Here is a 15863-nt window from a genome sequence, read left to right on the forward strand (position 1 = left end):
ATTGTCGCGTGTGGGAGAATAGAAATAGTGTACAGGTGATCGTTGGTCAGTGTGGACTAGGTGGGCTAAAAGGCCTGTTTCCACGTTGTGGATCTAAAAAAACTAAATTTAGATCAGGTGATGAAGAAAGAGCAGGAATTTACTTCCAAGTAGATGGTGAGAGACTTAGGATCACAACATATGGATGGCGGAGCTGTCAATGCATCAGCTGCTCTTGCCCTTCTTGGTGGTGGAAGTCATGGCGTTGCAAGTGCTGTCTGAGTAGGCTACATGAGTAACTGCAGAGTACTTAGTCAATGATGCACACTGCAGTCATGATGTACCATTGGTGAAAGGTTTAGAGGGATATGGGCCAAATGCGTGCTCGGCCCTTCGACACATAGAATTGAGGATTGTGTGAAACTGACATGGAAGAGAAGATAAGGCCAGCATAGATCAGCCATGATCATACTGAACGGCAGGGCAGGCTCTTAGGGCCTGGTGCCTACTCCAGCTACAACTTTCTTGAGTTCAATATCACATATCCCTCCCCTTTCCCAATAATCTTCTCTGGGAGCCTGCTTGGTATTCTCATCAAGATTTTTTAAAGACGTCAATGATCCTCAGAATCCTGCTACCCAATCCCAATCGGTCCATGCTAGGCTTTATTCCCAATACCTCTAGACCCTGGTAACTACTCTGGCTCCTAGACATGATATTACTGAGAGTGATTCACATAGTTGTATTTAAGATGGAGATAGATAAAATCCCTCAGAAAGGTTGAGGGATTGAGAATTGTGGGGAACTGACTCAGAAGATAATGGTGTACAATACTATTTGTTGCAGGCATGGGGAAATGTGTGTCATTATCTCTAGTGTTCACATTCACTGAATTGTGATCAGTAGCTTTAAAATTCATGTATTTTGTTACTCTCTTAGCTTGCAGACTGGGGTTCTACAAAGCTTTTGCTGGAAACCTCAAGTGCTCCAAATGCCCTCCGCACAGCTTCTCCCATGACGATGCATCAGAAGTGTGTGAGTGCGAGAACAATTACTTCAGGGCAGAGAAAGACCCACCTACCATGGCTTGCACAAGTAAGTAATTGCAGCAGTTGTTCCATGCTTGAGTTCTCCAAATAGATAAAGAATGCATTTTGCTACAACCACAAATTGAAAACAATTGTTAGGCTGCAACCACATAATGTGTAATGTTCTGCTCACCACGTTATGGGAAAGGTTTTGATGGACTAAGAGTCAGAGTGTTTAATTGTTATATGTACCGATAGCGGAACAATGAAATTCTTACTTGCAGCAACTTAACAGGCCTGTAAGCGTAATACGCACTGATAATATATAATAAACCAAAAAAAGATATGTGGGAGGAAACCGAAGCACACGCATGGTCACAGGGAGAACAGGCAAACACTACACAACAGCATCCTGTTCAGGATCAAACCTGTGTATGATCCATATCCCTCTATTCCCTTCACTCCCTTCTTGTTAACTCATTTTTTTACCAATCCAATCCCATTTTTACAGCTATTTGATAAATTATTTAAAATATCTCCTGATGCCCCGCTGGCAGTATTTAGGGTGTGGGAGGGAACTGGAGCACCTGGAGAAAAGCCACGGTCACAGGGAGAATGTACAAACTCTGCACAGACAGTACCTGCAGTCAGAATCAAACCCGGGTCTCTGGTGCTGTAAGGCAGCAACTCTATTGATGCGCTACTGTGCTGCCCAATCAAGTTGAGAAATATTTTGTGATGGGATGCATCCCAGCATGGTAGGGCAATTGTTCTGCTCTTGACCGGTTGAATATGCAGAGAGGGGTGAACACAGCCCAGTCCATCACAGGCTTGTTACTTCCTTCCATCCAGTCCATCGTGGCGGTGCGTTGTGACAGGAAGGCTGGAAGTATTGTCAAGAATGCCCACCACCCTAGCCATTCCCTTTCTCTCTTCCATCTCTTCCATCTTCTGGGAGCAGATGCAGATGCACGATAGCACAGCCATCCAGCCTTAAGAACAGCTTCCCCACTCTATCCAACTCGTGGTCATCTCTTTCACATACTCTTCCCAGAGTTGATGCCACGTACTCTTATACTTAACTTATATATAGAGTTTATATTTATATAATAGAGGCAACATCTCTGGATAAAAGGAAGTCTGCCCACCTATTTGGAGGTTTGTAGGTTAATTGGCCCCTGTAACTTTCCCCGAGTATGTGGGGAGTGGATGAGAAAGGGGGATAAACAGAACTAGTGTAAGGGTGATCAATGGTTGGCACGGACTTGGTGGGCCAAAAGGCCAGAATCCACACTGGATGTCTAAATACTTGGCTCTAAAGAACATAGCACTACAAAAATGTTAACAATGAGCCAAGAGTCAAGAAGAAGCTACTGAATTTAGCACCAACTCATTAGTGCCATGGAGCCACTGAACGGAAACTCATTTGCGAACAAGCCAGAGAGTCACTGTGCCTACGTCTCCTGTTCGGCTGCATTGGGATGCACTTGCCTTTTGTGATTAGCCAGTAACAGCATGCTCAGCATCTCGTTGACGCGACCGTTCAATGAGGCAGAGCAGTCTAGTTTTGTTTAGTTTAGAGATGCAGCACGGAAACAGGCCCTTCGGCCCACCGAGTCTGCACCAACCAGCGATCCCTGTACACTAGCATTAACCTACACACACTTGGGACAATTTACCATTCTTAGCAAAGACACCTACAAACCTGTACATCTTTGGAATGTGGGAGGAAACCGGAGCTCCCGGAGAAAACCCGCACGGTTATGGGTACAAACTCTGTACAGACGACTCCCGTAGCCAGGATCGAACCCGGTTCTCTGGCGCTGCAAGGCAGTAACTCTACCGCTGCGCCAATGTGCAGTCCACGAACATTAACTAGTCATAGGTGAATCTAACTGACAGCTTGAGCTGCCAAATGCCTGTCCCACAATTTCTGAATGTTTTTTGGTGACCAGGGTTATTTAGAAACAGCTGAAGCTCATTTAAATAGAGTTTTTAAAATATATACAATTCCTTTCATAAGTGCAGACACCTTGTGCTTTATGCCAAGGTTACATGCTTGAAAAGTTGGTGCATAATTCAAGAACACATAAATTAAATATATAGGCGACGACGCTGTCAGAAGTAAACTTGAGCACGTTCTTCCAAAAATACCAGTGTGTAAATCAAGCTTTGGTAGAAAAGGAACAAATGCATTATTTCAAAGAGGTATCAATCAAACACACGGAAAATATGAGATGCCTGTGTATTAATTGAGAGCATGAATGTGAATTAAAATAATGTTGGGAAGGAAAAAAATCCCAGTAATGAAAAGGAACTGCAGATGCTGATTTATGGGAAAGATAGGCACAATGTGCTGGAGTAACGCAGTGGGTCAGGTCAGGCAGCATCTCTGGAGAACACGGACAAGTGACGTTTTGGGTCAGGAGTCTCAAGAAGGGTCTCAACCCGAAATGTCACATCCATTTTCTCCAGAGATGCTGCCTGACCCGCTGAATTCCTTTTTTTTTAAAGCGACACCTAGTTTGCCTTTTTTGTGTGTGTGTGTCATTCAAATAACTGGGGCGGCCTTACATGCACCTGCTATGGCTGGGGCAGAGCTAAGGGGCCAGATACAAGGTACTGTATATCTGGCTGCTTCAATTTAGCACCTTGCCTAACTTCTCTGGGCTTGGTGGTGTGTCTAAGGGTTTGGTAGGTGTTAGGTTTGATATCAGTTCTCCAGCATATCTTCACACTTCACTGCATAGTCGCAGATGCAAGTGCCCAGCTAGCCAGTGCTTCTGTACAGAACCGGCGGGCAGCACAGGGTTCACAGTGGTGCAATGGTAGAGCTGCTGCCTTACTGCACCAGAGACCTGGGTTCGATCCTGACTATGGGTGGTGTCTGTACGGAGTTTGTACGTTCTCCCTGTGACCATATGGGTTTTCTCCGGTTTCCTCCCACACTCCACAGCCTTCGACAAGGTCCCACATAGGAGATTAGTGGGCAAAATTAGGGCACATGGTATTGGGGGTAGGGTACTGACATGGATAGAAAATTGGTTGACAGACAGAAAGCAAAGAGTGGGGATAAATGGGTCCCTTTCGGAATGGCAGGCAGTGACCAGTGGGGTACCGCAAGGTTCGGTGCTGGGACCCCAGCTATTTACGATATACATTAATGACTTAGACGAAGGGATTAAAAGTACCATTAGCAAATTTGCAGATGATACTAAGTTGGGGGGTAGTGTGAATTGTGAGGAAGATGCAATAAGGCTGCAGGGTGACTTGGACAGGTTGTGTGAGTGGGCGGATACATGGCAGATGCAGTTTAATGTAGATAAGTGTGAGGTTATTCACTTTGGAAGCAAGAATAGAAAGGCAGATTATTATCTGAATGGTGTCAAGTTAGGAGGAGGGGGAGTTCAACGAGATCTGGGTGTCCTAGTGCATCAGTCAATGAAAGGAAGCATGCAGGTACAGCAGGCAGTGAAGAAAGCCAATGGAATGTTGGCCTTCGTAACAAGAGGAGTTGAGTATAGGAGCAAAGAGGTCCTTCTACAGTTGTACCGGGCCCTGGTGAGACCGCACCTGGAGTACTGTGTGCAGTTTTGGTCTCCAAATTTGAGGAAGGATATTCTTGCTATGGAGGGCGTGCAGCGTAGGTTCACTAGGTTAATTCCCGGAATGGCGGGACTGTCGTATGTTGAAAGGCTGGAGCGATTGGGCTTGTATACACTGGAATTTAGAAGGATGAGGGGGGATCTTATTGAAACATATAAGATAATTAGGGGATTGGACACATTAGAGGCAGATAACATGTTCCCAATGTTGGGGGAGTCCAGAACAAGGGGCCACAGTTTAAGAATAAGGGGTAGGCCATTTAGAACGGAGATGAGGAAGAACTTTTTCAGTCAGAGGGTGGTGAAGGTGTGGAATTCTCTGCCTCAGAAGGCAGTGGAGGCCAGTTCGTTGGATGCTTTCAAGAGAGAGCTGGATAGAGCTCTTAAGGATAGCGGAGTTAGGGGGTATGGGGAGAAGGCAGCAACGGGGTACTGATTGAGAGTGATCAGCCATGATCGCATTGAATGGCGGTGCTGGCTCGAAGGGCTGAATGGCCTACTCCTGCACCTATTGTCTATTGTCTATTGTCGGTTAATTGGCTTTTGTAAATTGTAAATTGTCCCTAGTGGGTAGGATAGTGTTAGTGCACAGGGTGGTCACTAGTCAGCGTGGACTTGGTGGGCCGTATGGCCTGTTTCCACGCCGTATCTCTAAAGTCTAAAGTCTAAAGAATCATCAACCAGCCATCACTATAACCCACCCCATTCTATTCGCCAACTTAAATTATATTGCTTTAATAACAAGCATAAAAAACTAATGAATTAACTCGAGATTTAATTAAGATATATAAAAGCACTTTTGAATTTTACTTAATTTCCACAAGGTCAGGGAACAGCTGCTCTTTATTTAATTTCCAATAATGGTCTTACACCTGTTGTCCTGTTGTTTCTGTTAATATGGACTAAAAGTAATAAAGTTCGTTCCAGGATTTCAATCCACTTGTAATTTCATGCTTAGATCCCAATTCATTAATGGCATCTTAACACTTCTACTCTGCGCACATCAGGATTGTCTGTGGTTTAGATTTGCTGTCGTCTTTTCCTGTGTCGAATGATCCATTTCCACTGTATAAACCAGAACAATGCAATCAGGATATATTCATAAATGCCCACTCGTGCGCATAATGCTCCACTGTTACAAAATTAGAATTAATCGTCTCACATTGTTCCAAATTCTAAATCTTGGTAAATGATTCACTACATGCCATTATGGCTTAAAATTTGCATGAAATCACAGTTTAGCTGGAATAATTTAACAGCAATTAAAAAGCCATTTAATCATTCATCATGTGAATCAGCATGAAGTAACCCCAGAGTGAAGTCTGTGTGAAGTTCAACAACCTGAAGATATGGAACAGAGGATGCACTGAGACCTTCTCCATGATTCCCCAACCCTTCCTCATTCCTCTGCATTACAGAAAGGAATCGTACAGCATGATTCAAGCAAGGAAAATTTAGAAAAGGGAGAAACATGGAACTGCGGATGCCACTTTACAAAAAAGACACAAAGCGATGGAGTTGCTCAGCGGGTCAGGCACCATCTCTGGAGGAAATGGATGGATCTGAACTACTTTAGACTTTAGAGATACAGCGTGGAAAAAAGTCCTTTCAGCCAACTGAGTCCGCGCCGACCAGCAATGTACGGAAGAAAATTAGTCTGCAAACCTATACATCTTTGGAATGTGGGAGGTAACTGGAGGGAACACCCATGCGATCACAGAGAGAACATACAAACTCCCTACCAACAGCTCTCGTAGTCAGGAAGGCAGCAACTCCACAGAAGAGTTCCCATCCGAAACATCACCGATCCATGTTCTCCAGGGATGCTGCCTGACCCGCTGAGTTTCTCCAGCACTTTGTGTCATGGTTTAAATTTAAAATGTGGCTGTTTCAACATATATTTCATCTTTTAGGGAAGGGTGGAACCTGCAAACATATCAAACAAATCTATCAAGTTTCAGTTTCGTTCCTTGGACATACCATTCAGCTTTGATGCAAGAGCTGGGGGTCTCATCTAGAATCATACGGCCCAACTCGCAATGCCGACCAAGATACCGATCTAAACTAGTCCCATTTGCCCGAGTTCATAGAGTTGTACATATTTAATTTGTTTAATTGTAACTAATCTAATTTAAAGTAGGCTTGTCAGTTTGAAGTTATAGACTGAGATAATGTTTTATTTAGTTCTTTTGGTTTATAAATGATTTCACCGCAGAGTAATTACAGTCAATGTACTTCATACGTCAGGTACTGTTAACTGGTCGCTTGTGCCAATTAACAGTTTGAATTTCCCCAAGTATAGCATAACCTGCAAGCAGTGAAGCTGCCTGCCTCTTCCACAGAGAAAATGACATTATTAGAATTCCTATAACCACGCAGAAAAGTGTTACTTATTATTCAGCCATGTATTACAACAAATTATATGAACGTGGTGGGTATTCCTTTGCATGTACACCCAAGCACATGAACAAAGATGCATTGCTCATACTGCGGGATCGATTACCATTGATAATTTCTCCCTTTTAAAACTATTAATTTACACATGTACCTCAGTTCCATGAAATGAGTTAATTTGAAAAGAATTGGACCAGTTCTCATGGGTTAATGCCCATGGTTCGGAATTAAGCTGCAGGTTTTTAGTCATTTAAATATTAGTGAGTCCAGGATTTCTATGCGTGTACCGTTGAATATGCAGCTCTGAACGTGCTGTAGTTTAATTTAGAGATACAGCATGGAAACAGACCCTTCGACCCTCTGAGTCTGCACCATCCAACAATCACCCATACACTAATTCTATCCTACACATCAGGGACAATTTACAGAGGACAATTCACCTGTAAACCCACACATCTTTGGAATGTGGGAGGAAACCGGAGCACTCGTAGGAAACACACGCGGTCACAAAATCCATATGGAAGGCAGATTCAGAAATGAACAGGTGCTGGTACTTGGTCAAGTACATGGAGAGGAAAGGGTTAAAGGGATATGGGCCAAGTGCGGGTAGGTGTAGATGGGGCATCTTGCTCAGCATGGACGAGTTGGGCTGAAGGACCTGTTTCCGTGTTGTCTGACTCTATGACTCCATATCAGTTTGTTGTATCGGTGGACATTCCTGGATCCAGATCCCCAGCTCCTGCTCAGATGCCCCAGTGCCTTTTAGTGGATCTCTTCTAGGAATGTGTGCCCCATTAGAATTAATGTGACATGAGAGACCCCACTGATTTCAATGAAAATGATAAAACAGGGAATGTAAATTTCTCTTTATTTCATTTTTTTAGGATATAAGTAATTACATGTGGATTTTGTAGCTCTTTACTTAAATATTTACTTTAATTTGAAATGTTTTGAATTAACTGGATATAAAAAATGTGAAAATGTACCGAATTACCCTTACACCGGGCAAAGCTGGAGACGGGACTTTGCCAGCTGCAAAAGTAGATGGGTGGTATTTTGGAATCAGTGCTTCCTCACTCTGTAGCCAGGCATTTTCTGTGACCCAGGCAGTAGCGCTGCCCATGGGGGCCCATGCCACCATCACTCTGCAACTGGAGCAGATACAATACAGGGTTGAGGAGCTGTGGCTGATGATTCAGGATGGGCCAGGATCTGCAAGATCTTGCTCAATCTGCAGTATAATAATGGTAGAGAAAAAGCGGGTTAGCGGACTGAGAGCACCTGTGCAAGGAAATGTCTGTGTGAACTTTGTGCTCAATTGGATTGAAGAACCATCACACCCTCTCATGGTTCTGCAATGTTCATTCTCAGAGAAACGTATACTTCATAAAGGTCCATGGAGATTATCCTTCTGCTTTTGTTCTCACATAAAGGTGGGAATAGTATAGATTCACCAGAGGATGGTGAATCTGTGAAATTCATTGCCACAGATGGCCGTGGAGGCCAAGTCACTGGGTATTTTTAAAACAGAGAGTGATAGCTTCTTGATTATTAAGGGCTTCAAAGGTTACAGGGAGAAGGCAGGAAAATAGGGTTGAGAGGGAGAAATAGATCAGCCATATCGAATGGTGAAGCAGACTCAATGGACCAAATGGTCTAATTCTGCTCCGAAATCTTAATGTAAGTTTGTTAATCTTAATGTATGTTTAGTTTCGTTTATTGTCACGTGTACCGATGTGCAGTGAAAAGCTTTTTTGCTGTGTGCTATCCAGTCAACATAAAGACTATACGTGATTACAATCAAGAATTAAATTCAAGATATATCCCTGGATAAGAAGGCTTGCATCAATAACCATAACCTTTCTCAGAGGTGAACTGTGAGCACAAGATATATCCCTGGATTAGAAAGCTTACATCAGTAACACTGACCTTTCTCGTAGTTGAGCAGCGAGCACGAGTAGCTCTCCATTGTCCATTATAGGATTGTTGCTCATGATAGCATTGCAAGGGTCAAGGCTCAGAGTAACCTTTGGGGGAAATGTGGTTGGAAAGTGGACATAAAAGGACACAAAGTGCTCAGCAGTTCAGGCAGCATCTCTGGAGAACATGGTGACATTTCAGGACTCAAATCGAAACATCACCTATCCATGTTCTCCAGAGATGCTGCCTGACTTGCTGAGTTCTCCAGCATTTTGTGTCCTTTTGTGTATTAACATGCATCTGCAGTTCTTTCTTTCTAGAAGGTGGACAGAGCTCCCACCACTGTAGTTCTGATCCATTTTGAAACCCACCTTCCTTGTTATTAAATTGGACCGTGATGATCTATTTTCATTTATTTACCGATATCAAAACTTGGGAAGCATCACAGCTTCAATACAGTGCAGTCTTGCAAAATTGGAACAGCATGATGCTGTCATTGGTGGGAGAGATGAACGGTGTGGCAAATTTACACGGACAATTTCTATTAGAAACATCAATTTGAGAATTGATGATGTGGAAATGTGACAACAGGAAGAAAATTTTTATTGACATGAAATCCACACTGATGAGTTTATTAATATGTTACAAGCTGATATCCTGTAATCTTCTCATGGGAAGCTAGTTTGTTGATGAAGCACTGTTAGATTTAGGTTTATTATTGTCATGTTATTATTGTCACATGTCAAGTGTATTAATACCTTAATACACTTAAGGTATTAAGTGTACCTTATTGTCACTGTAAGGTACAATGAAAAGCTTTGTTTTGAATGCTTTCCAATCAACTCAAGACAAATGGTATACATAAATACAATCAAGCTGTACAATACGTAGAGTGAAACGGAAGATACAGAGTGCAGAATACAGTTCTCAGCATTATAGCTCACCAATTCCAGAGACAAGTACAATATCCACATACAGGGTAGAGGTGAATTGGACAGTATCCTAGTTTATGGAAGGACTGTTCAGAAACCTGATAACAGAGGGGGAAAACCTGTTTCTGAGTCTGATGGGACACTCTTTCAAGCTTCTGTATCTTCTACCTGATGGGAAATGGGGAGAAGAAGGAATAACTGGGGTGGGACAAGTCTTTGGCTGCTTTTCCAAGACAGCGTGAAGTGTACATGGAGTCAATGGTAGGGAGTTTGCTCCCTGTGAATAGTTGAGAAGGTTATTGATTTACTCATTGGGTCAAGCTGCATCTGTATGAAGAAAAATAGAGCCAATGTTTCAGGTCAAAGGTTTCAGAGGTCTGTTTATTGTCACATGTACCAATTAAGGTACAGTGAAATTCGATTTACCAAACAGCCATACTAAAAAAATCAACAAGACACACAACTATATAAAAGTTAACATCAACATCCACCACAGCGGATTCCCCACATTTCTCACTGTGATGGAAGGCAATAAAGTCTAATCTGCTTCCCTATTTATTCTCCCGCGGTCGAGGGAGTCGAACCATCCGCAGTTGGGGCGATCGAAGCTCCCGCAGCCGGCGATCAATGTTCCCGCGTTGGGGCAATCGAGGCTCCCACGATCAGGACGGTCGAAGCTCCTGCGGTCTGGAGCTCCAGAAGTTGGTCCCTAACCAAGGGACTGTGAGCTCCGCGACGCCCTTGCTAATCAAGAATCTGTCAATCTCCGCCTTAAAAATATCCGTTGACATGGCAATGAATTCCTCAGATTCACCATCCTCTGACTAAAGAAATTCCTCCTTATCTCCTTTCTAAAGGTATGTCCTTTTATTCTGAGGCTATTCTGAGGCTCTGGTCTGTGACTCTCCCACCAGTGGAAACAACCTCTCCACATTCACTCTATCCAGGCCTTTAACTATTCGGTAACTTTCAATGAAGTGTCCCCTCATCCTTCTAAACTCCAGTGAGTGCAGACCCAGTGCCTTCAAACATTCATCATATATTAACCTTATCACCTTAAAGCTCTCTCGTTAAAGCTATGTCCTATGGTATTTTATTTTTCCATCCTGGGAAAAAGACCCTGCCTATGCCTATCTTAATTTTACATAGAAGTTCATAGATTCTGCATGTCAAGGAATATTAACGCAAATAAGAAAGTTTATAAAATTGAAGGAAGTTTATAAAATTGAAGGAATTGTATAAGACGTACAGGTAGGTTAATTGGCTGGGTAAATGTAAAAATTGTCCCTAGTGGGTGTAGGATAGTGTTAATGTACGGGGATCGCTGGGCGGCACGGACTTGGTGGGCCGAAAAGGCCTGTTTCCGGCTGTATATATATGATATGATATGATATGATAAGAAAATCGAAGAGGAGGAATTTAGTTTATGATTGGAAAGAAGGCAAGGCCTCAGAGGAAGTTCTGCGTTTGCTGATTGAGGCAATCAAAGATTCACGTCAGGATCAGAGTTGAGGTCCATTGAAGGTCTGGGTGAGTGAGGCCAGGAGCTGCAGGAGAGACAGAACGAGGGGCTGCTGGCAAGTGTTAGGGAAGCACATGTGGTTGTGGTAGTGCATCCAGGTCTGAAGAAGGGCACCGGCCTGAAACATAGCCTATCCACGTTCTCCAGGAATGCTACATGACCCACTGAGTTACTTCTGTCTTTCCTAAGATTCAAGTCAAGTCTCATTAGAAATTAAGGCAGTAAGTGGCAATCACAATCCTGATAGCTTGATGCATCTCAGGGCTGGGGCTTGAGTAGTTACGAAATGATGGCTGTGAATTTAATTTCTCCCCCATGGTGTTAGAAGTTTTACTGAGCATATTAATGTCTACCTGCGAAAGTTAACCTGAAGCAGGCCACAGTGATCCAGAGAGTGACTGAGCTACCAGAGATGGTGCAGAAAGCTGTAGCAATACCACATCCGATTGTGAAATCAGCCAGTGTGGACTATCTTTAATCGGACTTTACTGGACATTATCTTGCACTAAACGTTATTCCCTATATCCTGTATCTATACACTGTGGTTGACTTGATTGCAATCATGCATCGTCTTTCTGCTGATTGGATAGTACGCAACAAAAAAGCTCTGCACTCTGCCTTGCTACACGTAACAATAAACTGAACTAAATTAAACTGAAGGGACATCTTTAAAAACTGTATTTCCCACTTTATGGCTGCATAGAAAAGTGCAACACAAGAACAGAGAAAATATTGAAACAAGGAATTGCACGTATTGTTTACAAAAAAGAACACAAAGTGCTGGAGTAACTGAGCGTGTCAGGCAACATCTTTGGAGAACATGGATAAGTGAAGTTTCAGGTCAGGACACTTCTCCAGAAGGGTATTTTTAAGGCGGAGATTGACAGATACATGATTAGTTGGCATGTCAAGGGTTGTGGAGAGTAGGCAGGAGAATGGGGTTGAGAGGGAAAGATAGATCAGCCATGATTGAATGGCCTAATTCTGCTACTATGACTTAGAAACCTATGACCCAAAATGTCACCTATTCATGTCCTCCAGAAAAGCTGGCTGACCCGTTGAGTTACTCCAGCACTTTGTGTCCTTTTTTATTAACACAAGAATAGGCACGTTCTCCAGGAATGTCCATGCCGAACATGGTGCAAAGTTAAAGTAATCTCCTCCCACTGCATTTGATCCATATCCCTCCATTCCCAGCATATCCATGTGCCTATCCAAAAGCCTCTTAATTGCAACAATTGTATCTGCCTCCATGTCACCCCCGGCAGTACATTCCAGGAACCCGTCACTCCCTATGTGACAAAACTCGTGGCTCACTGAATAGTTGAATCATATGGACTTCTACCTCTTGGGAGAATTGGCAAAATTGGTTTGGAAAACCTGAGAAGTGCTGCTGCAACATTTGTCCCGTGACTCACGCACTAAAGCAGTAGTCAGCCGTCAGGATGTGAATGCAGAACTCACAGCTGCCACACCACTGCCATGTTGTTTGGCATGAAGTGAGTGGGCACCTGGAGAGGTCTCCCCATGGCAGGCACAGTGAACTGGCAGGAAATGGTACCAGGGAGGGGCAGGAACCTGCGGGCGAGTGGGGACGGTGCCCTCCAGTGTATCCGCCTCACCCACACCCTGCGCAATGAATCGGCCCCATCCATTCCCGTCCTGTGAGTAGCACCAATCCACTGTCAGCTGTGTGCTAACTTACCTTGATCGCAGCATGTAGGTCACAAATGGGGAGATCGCTGGTCGGCGCAGACTCAGTGGGCCAAAGCGCCTGTTTCCACACACACTGTATCTCTAAACTAAACTAAAATAACAAATATTATCTAATCCTTCAGATTTACTCTCAGCAGGTAACCATATAGTAGAGACTCATGGAAAGATACCGCACTGAAGCAGGCCCTTTGTCCCATCCAGTTTGTAGTGACTATCAACCACCCATTTATTGTAATCCTATATTAGTCCGTTTTTTTAAATTCCCCCAACATTCTATTCAGTGCCTCTGGATGTTACCACTCACCTACACCCCAGTGGCAATTTACAGTGGCCAATTAATCTACCAGCCAATACATCTTTGGGATGGGGGAGAAACCCCAAAGCGGTCAACTGGAAAAAGTGCAAACCCATACAGACAGCACCTGAGGTCAGGATTGAACCCAGGTCCCTGGCATTGTGAAACAGCAGTTCTACAGGCTGCGCCATTGCTTTTTCCTGCATCACTTGCATTTTCTTGAAGGTTTTAGATTTGAAATGTTGAAACATTACACCAAATGAAATATACATTTAACATGCTGAAAATGCCTCGTACCAAATATAAACAGATCCAGATTTTAGGCTTATATTGGGGAGACTTTTGACACAACAAATATTATACAGCAGAAAAGAAGTGTGCACAGATTAAAGGGCCTGTCCCACTTAGGCGATTTTTTAGGGGACTGCCGGCGACTGTCAAAGTCGTAGCAGATCGGCAAAATTTTCTTTTACCCTATGACAATGACCACGACAATGCCGAGTCAGGTCGAGATTACACCGTCTTCAGAAACATCGCGGAAATTCCCACACTGTCAATGCTTCTCCGGCGCCCTAATTTTCGCTGAAATCACTGACAAGTCGGTAAGTACTTGAGAGTTTTTAAATATAACATCTTGCCCGGGTTACTTGAAAACCAAGCTTCACGGTAACAAGGCATAAACTAGATTTACTTCCAGTTTACTAATAGCAGTATTAAGAAATTTAATTTAAAAAATGGTGAAATGGATTTTTGTGCAGAGTGTGGGCATTCTTTGAAATGTATGGGAGATGCATATCTGGTTTCTGGGTTGCATATCTGGGAGCCAACTTTAAATGTAATGCCTGATGGCCATAAACATCACGAAAATTCCCACGCTTAACTGACCATCAAACTGTCGCCTCCAATCTACCTGTGAAATGTCCTGATGGTAAATAAATTGGTTAAACACAAGTATTTTATAGTAGCTTCAAATTACTTTACTTATTTTAACATTATGTGCTTCTAAATACATCTAAGAGAACCTAGCAAACCTGGGGACAACAGGCGACAGTGCCGGTAATAAGCAACGATACCTGGCGACAAGCCAGCTGTCGCCGAGAAATTTCACTCCAGTTGATTTCTCAGCAACGCACTGAGATCCACTACGATTCTTGGAAGACTCCTCATGATCATGCCCGCAACACCCTGGCGAACTGTCGGCGACACCCTAGTCGCCAGCAGTCGCCTTAAAATCGCCTAAGTGGGACAGGCCCAAGTATTTTATAGCCATCTTCAGGTCTGTAAGATATAGTTACCAAGTAACTACATGGAAAGTAAATAAAAAGTAATAAAAGTAAAAATAATGCTTGTTAGTAAATATGTATTATTTCAATTTATTGATTGAGAGAAAAGTTAGGAATTGGTTAAAATTTATGATCATTGAAGAATGAGCAACAGGGCCATGTATATATAACATGCCCTTTTTGCTCATTATATATATCTATATAATCATGATCATAATCACATTTAATTGTATATGATGTCTTTTTTTAATTAATGCCTATGTGAAAGGAAAACTGAAGTATTAGATAATAAGCATTACATTTTCTCAATTGTTTTCCAGATTACTTAACAGTTTATAAATAATTCTATAGTGATATATATAATTAATTGAATAATTATACAAATAGTTAATGTCCCGGGTATTAAATGCTCTCCCTAATTCAACTGGGAGTGAAACAACAGCTGCAGAGACAAGGAACTGCGGGTGCTGGATTGCAGAAAGGAACACAAAGTGCTGTAGTAACTCAGTGGGTCAAGCAGCATCTCTGGAGATAGGCGATGTTTCGGGAACTCGAGAGATGCTGAGTTACTCCAGCACGTTGTCAAAGAGCAGCTGCTATACTTGTAATAAGTGGTATATAGAGACACGCTATCAGAGAATGCAAGTGACATGGTTAGCTCTACTTCAAATTCTCCTTCCTACAAGGACTAGAATTGAAGGATTTAGCCCTCATTCCAAAGCGCCCATTTGCAGCTTGCTACATTGTGAATGTTTATATGACACAGGAGTAAATGCACTAAAAGGTAATTAATATGTTTATAGATTCATCCATAAATTATTAAAGCATTTCAGGATCAAGACAAAATAATCTCAAAGTTAATTAATACATTTAGAAATTCATCCATAAATTAGCTGCTTAATTTGTTTATTAATTAATACATGTTTACATCAATTCAAAAAGATTTTCTTAATTTTGAGTTATAATTATGAATTTGTAAATCAAATCAGAAATGAATTATAATATATTTCCAAATGTTAAATTCAAATATATTCATGAATAACATTAAAGCGACAAACTCCAGAGGGAGGTAACGTGGTGCGACAGCAATTTACCTGCAGTTTGTGCACTGCTATGATTTATTCTTGGCAGACTTCTCTATCATATTTCCAAAGACTCCACTGCAGCTCCAGTTCCTTGGATGCTGGGC

At 42.5% G+C, this 15863-nt stretch overlaps 1 protein-coding gene across 1 annotated transcript in view; it reads left to right on the forward strand.

Annotated features, from left to right (window-relative positions):
* Positions 1-15863, forward strand: part of epha6 (eph receptor A6) — a 450797-nt gene that overhangs the window by 258031 nt on the left and 176903 nt on the right. Inside the window, exon 4 of the mRNA XM_078409157.1 lies at positions 919-1074. Coding sequence (XP_078265283.1) covers positions 919-1074 — 156 coding nt within the window. The remainder of the gene's footprint in view (positions 1-918; positions 1075-15863) is intronic.

Source organism: Rhinoraja longicauda, chromosome 12 (genome assembly GCF_053455715.1).
Source record: "Rhinoraja longicauda isolate Sanriku21f chromosome 12, sRhiLon1.1, whole genome shotgun sequence".
Taxonomy (NCBI): domain Eukaryota; kingdom Metazoa; phylum Chordata; class Chondrichthyes; order Rajiformes; family Arhynchobatidae; genus Rhinoraja; species Rhinoraja longicauda.